Source organism: Sceloporus occidentalis, unplaced genomic scaffold (genome assembly GCF_023333645.1).
Source record: "Sceloporus occidentalis isolate IW3139 unplaced genomic scaffold, rSceOcc1.0.p SCAF_6, whole genome shotgun sequence".
In the NCBI taxonomy this organism is placed as follows: domain Eukaryota; kingdom Metazoa; phylum Chordata; class Lepidosauria; order Squamata; family Phrynosomatidae; genus Sceloporus; species Sceloporus occidentalis.
This window is the reverse complement of record NW_028316986.1, coordinates 21,289,969-21,295,238: the sequence shown is the minus strand read 5'-3', so window position 1 is coordinate 21,295,238 and position 5,270 is coordinate 21,289,969. Positions and strand designations below refer to the sequence as shown.

Sequence of the window (5,270 nt, the reverse complement as noted above, 5' to 3'; positions counted from 1 at the left end):
AGCAGGGAAATTCCCTTTACCATATGATGCTAGTAGTAAAGGGTGGCACCTCTCGTCAAACTCATAAGCCCCGCCCACTGACAGGTGCCCCGCCCCGGAAGTCCCGCCTTAACAGGAAGTCCCGCCTTAACCGGATATCCGGCCTCCTGCCGGAAGTCCCGCCCTCCCCGGATATCCGGCCTTCTGCCGGAAGTCCTGCCCTCCCCGGATATCCGGCCACGCCCCCCGCTTGTGGCCCCACCCCAGCATGAAACCCCGCCTGTAGGTGGAGCGTCTGAAGGGACTCATGTGACCATGATGATTCAAAAGGGCCAATCAGAAGACTGTTTTAGCAACGCTACAGGAAGCCTTTGGGCAAGCCCAGACATGTTCAGGGAAGACAGCATGGAGTCAACCACCGCTATTCCAAGCTCTGGCGGTTTTTCCAGGCCATCTGCAGCAAGAAAAAAGCAACCTGCAAGGAAGGCCGCCCCTAGATTCACCTCTTTCCCCCCGCTACTGCCAGGACCTATGGGTTTTTCCAAACCCCCGGTACCCTTGCTTAAGGAAGGCTGGGCAGAATTTACGAAGCCTCTCTCGCTAACTCCTGCAGACCTGAAAACCCGTGCTGGTAAGAAAAAGACCACCGTGAAGGATTCCCCCGTGTTTGTTTTTTCAGCAGGCCAAGAGGCTGGGGCTAAAACCATGAGCTCGCCGGACGGGGGTATAGATGGCCTTGATAATGGATCTGACCTAGAGTGTGATTGCGGTTGTGATCTGAAAGCACTTTTCCCGAAGAGGGAAAGACCTCTGATTTCTGATCCAGAAGAGCTAGATGGCAGTGTGTTTAGTAAAGCAGCCCCACAGAAGATTGAGAGCTCTGTGGGAGAGCCTGACACAGCTGGATCGGCTAACCAATCACTCCTTGATGACCTGATGGAGGCTGCCTTGGGGGACAACTCTGAAAAGACAGATGCAGTTTATGACAGCTTACCGGTAAGAGTTTTTTGTATTGAGTGGCTGTTTTTTTTTAAAGAAAGAGAGAGGTGGGGGGTGCATTGCATGCAGAGGTTTTTTACTAAAAGATGTTTTAAATGTTTTTGCCAACAGGAGGCTGGTGTGCATGAAAGTGACGTGAAGAATCTTCAGTTCGGAAACTCTCAGAATGTAAACATATCCTGTGTTTCATGTGTTTCCTTCAAGCCTGAAGATTAGATATGCTCTGTGTAATTTGCAATAAAAATGGTTTGATCTATACCTGCGTGTTCATATTTACAGCAGCTGACAAAATGTCAGAACATGAAAAAATCCTAAAGAAAATATACTACGACCCTGAAGAAGTTGGAAGCTTTGGCGGTGTTCATCCCCTCTTTCTAGAGGCCAAAAAGCAGAACAAAACCATCCGGAAGGGGGAGGTTGTTGGATGGCTTTCCAAACAGGACAGTTATACACTACATAGGCCAGCCAGGGTCCGTTTTAAAAGAAACAAGACTGTTGTATCTAAAGTGGATTCTCAATGGCAGGCTGATTTAGTTGACATGCAACAATTTTCTAAGTATAATCGGGGTTACAAGTACATTTTAACCGTGATAGATATCCTTTCAAAATATGCCTGGGCTGTGGCTCTGAAGGATAAGTCAGGTAGAGAAGTGTCAGGAGCCTTTAATACTATTTTCTCAGAAAATAACAGAAAACCTGTTAAGTTACAGACAGATCGTGGCTCCGAGTTCTTAAACAAGCCTGTAAGTAGCCTTTTAAAACAACATGGGGTATATCACTTTGTCACCAATAATGAAGTTAAAGCTGCAGTTGTGGAGCGGTTTAACAGAACTTTAAAAACAAAAATGTGGAGGTACTTCACAGCCAATAACACCTTCACCTATATTGATGCCCTCCCATTGTTTATAAAAAGTTATAATCATAGTTTTCACCGTACTATCAAAGCAAGGCCTGTTGATGTCAATGATTCCAATGACCTAGCAGTGTGGAAAACAGTTTATGGGACCCCTGTCAAAAGAAAACAGGAAGTGCCAGTGCTCAGAAAAGGAGACCACGTTAGGATTTCTAAAAGCAAGGGAATATTTGCTAAGGGCTATGAACAGAATTTTACTACAGAGGTATTCATTGTGGACCATGTCATCAGAAAAGCAGAAAGGCCTGTGTTTCTTCTGAAAGATTATGATGGTGAAACTGTGGTTGGCAGCTTTTATCCTGAAGAATTACAAAAGATTAACACTGCAGAGGACCAGGTATACAGGATTGAGAAAATTCTAGCTACAAAAGGGAAGGGTAGAAAGAAGCATTACCTAGTGAAATGGCTAGGATGGCCAAGCAAATTCAACAGTTGGGTTCTTGCTTCTGAAGTTGGCAAACCTGTGTAATAGCTGCTGGTGAAGAGGTGGAACAATGGGGGATGGTAGCTTTTATGTTGTACTTCCAAGTAATGCCTGTGCAGATGTTTTTCCAGAGAACACGATCTCAAGTTTTACTATCTCTGTCGCAAGACCTCTGGAGCTTCCTGGGGAGTGGGAGGTAGGCCTGGCCGAGATACAGTACCCTCATAGTTGGAACACTGTAACTTCTGATGTGTGGTTTGAAATTGCAAACGGGAAAAGGCGGTGGCGTTACCTTCTACAACGGGGCTATTATTCAAGTATCCCTGAACTACTTGCACACATGAACAGCCTTATAAAAACACACAATGATCCCCCAGAAGTGGTTCTGCGGTATGACCAAGTGTCCAGAAAGGTTTGGCTTGAAACAGATGGCACATACACACTGATGGTTGGTGCAGAATTATCCTACATATTAGGGCTGTTTCCCAACCATCATGTCAAAATCCTGCCTTTCGCAGCAGACATCACTGGGGGTTTCACCAGTTTATATGTTTACACAGATATTGTGGAGCACCAGATAGTTGGGGACGTCTATGTGCCTTTGCTACGCTGCGTACCTGTGCAAGGACAGAATAATGAGCGTGTCAATATTTGTTATGACAAGCCTCACTACATTCCTGTAAGCAAGCACCATGTTGACACCATCACTGTTGAGATGAAGACAGATCAGAACAAAAAAGTCCCATTTCGCTTTGGAAAGGTGATTGTGAAGCTTCACTTCCGGCCCAGGAGAACTCTGCATCTTTAAAAAAAAAAAAATGGTGATCGTAAAATCATATGGGGACCCAGCCCTTTACAGAAATTATTACAGAGCCCAGGCTGGAAATGGCCTTCCTGGATATCAGGGTGTCCCCCAAATGTATGGGGCAGGGCTTGGTGGGATTTTCAGAGGCCTTTTTCGAAAAGCTGTTCCGCTTTTAAGAAGAGGCCTGGACATTATTAAACCTCACGCAAAAACAGCTTTTCGTAATATTGCCAAAGATGTTGCTGGCAAGGTGACTGAGGCAGTTCTAAATAGAGTGACACCTCCAAATCTGCAAGAAGGATCGGGCCTGATGTACATTAAAAGAAGGAAGGGGTTAAAAAGAAAAGCATCACAGGCGAGGCTGACAGGCCCTCCCCACCCCCTTAAAAGAAAAGTCCCACAAGAAAAGAAAACTCAGAAGCGGAGAGCTGTGCGAAAGCGACAGAGGGCTCTGGCTAAGAGGGACATCTTTTAAACCAGCATCATGGCCTTTATCCATTGTGGCTCTGAAGAGTGCACTAAATCTGAATTAGATTTATTCCACATTGGGCCTACTCAGACCAGTATTGAGAGAAGTGTGTTTATTGAGGTTCCCCCACTGACTGCTCTTACAGAATCTGCCCCACTTGACTTTTTCATTGCCGGGAATGGTGAGGACTATATGGATCTGAACAACACGCTCCTCTATTTGACCTGTAAAATAGTGAATGAAGATGGGTCAAACCTTGCAGAAGATGCCAAGGTAGGGCTGGTGAATTATCCAATAGCCTCCATTTTCAGTCAGGTTGATATTACTATAGCAGATCGTCTCGTCAGCCAGAGTAATAACTGTTATCCTTACCGATCATTCATTGAATCTGTGTTAAACTACAGCGATGACACTCTAGCAACTCAATTTTCTGCAGGCCTGTTTTATAAAGATACAGCTGGAGAGCATGAATCAGCTGAGCTGGATGGGGATAATGAAGGTTTTGTTAAAAGAGCAGCCCTGACGGCTGCAAGTAGAAAGATAGACTTGCTGGGCCATCTCCATGCTGACCTGTTTTTTCAAGAAAAGCTTTTGCTAAATGGCGTTGATGTGAAAATTAAACTCACCCGCAACAAAGATGCTTTCTGCTTAATGAGCGATGCTGCAGACAGGCAGTACAAACTGCAAATTCTATCAGCCTCCCTTTTTGTCAAAAAGGTGAGGGTGTCCCCTGGTGTCCGCCTGGGACACGCCGAAGGACTGTTGACTTCCAATGCCAAATATCCTGTGGATCGTGTGAGTATGAAAGTGTTCAGCATCCCGAGAGGCAGCCGCGTCTCTAATCAGGAGAACCTGTTTCTGGGACAATTACCTAAACAGGTGGTTATAGGCCTGGTGGACAATGATGCCTTTAGCGGTATTTACAACAAAAATCCGTTTAACTTTAAACATTATGATATTAATTTTGCGGCCCTTTACCTGGATGGAGAACAGAATCCAATGAAACCGTTTCAGCCCGATTTTCAAGAGGGAAACTGTGTGCGAGAGTATATGAGTTTGGTACAAACGGCGGGCAAGCATATGAAAGACAGGTCTCTTTTAATTAACCGTGAAGAATATGCAAGAGGTTACACACTTTTTGCATTTGACCTGACTCCAGATCAAGAAGGAGGTGACCACTACTCTTTGATTAAAACTGGAAACCTGAGGGCAGAGCTGCGTTTTGCCAGGCCCCTGCCAACCACTGTCAATATGGTTGTTTATGGAGTTTTTGACAATGTGATAGAAATAAATCAACGAAGAAATGTCTTGTTTGATTATATGTAACATGGATAGCCTGCAGTTAACCCGCATACTGACTTCTGACCCCTATACTCGGAAGAGCTTCTATGGAGTCTTCCCCTGTGACATGCTCCCCAGAAAGAAGCTGCTGCAAAGGCCCCTGAGCTTGGTCATAAACACCCATCCTCACAACCTTCCAGGAGAACATTGGCTTGCTATATACTTGACAGAAGAAAAAAATGGCGAATTTTTTGACTCCTACGGACACCCTCCAGACCACCCTCTGTTTCCTAAAACAATCATGAATTTTTTAAGAAAAAATGGCTACAAAACTGTGTTTCAGGGTCATCCAGTACAAGCCCCAGACTCTGTGGTTTGTGGATATCATTGTGTGTTTTTT

The 5,270-nt window shown here is 45.0% G+C and overlaps 1 protein-coding gene across 1 annotated transcript; it reads left to right on the top strand.

Annotated features, from left to right (window-relative positions):
• The first annotated feature begins 684 nt into the window (after window positions 1-684).
• Window positions 685-4,915, top strand: LOC149310483 (uncharacterized protein F54H12.2-like). The gene is made up of 2 exons (XM_089528411.1): window positions 685-975; window positions 3,680-4,915. The coding sequence occupies exons 1-2, from the start codon at window positions 685-687 to the stop codon at window positions 4,913-4,915; spliced, it is 1,527 nt and encodes a 508-aa protein (XP_089384537.1).
• Window positions 4,916-5,270: the final 355 nt, after the last annotated feature.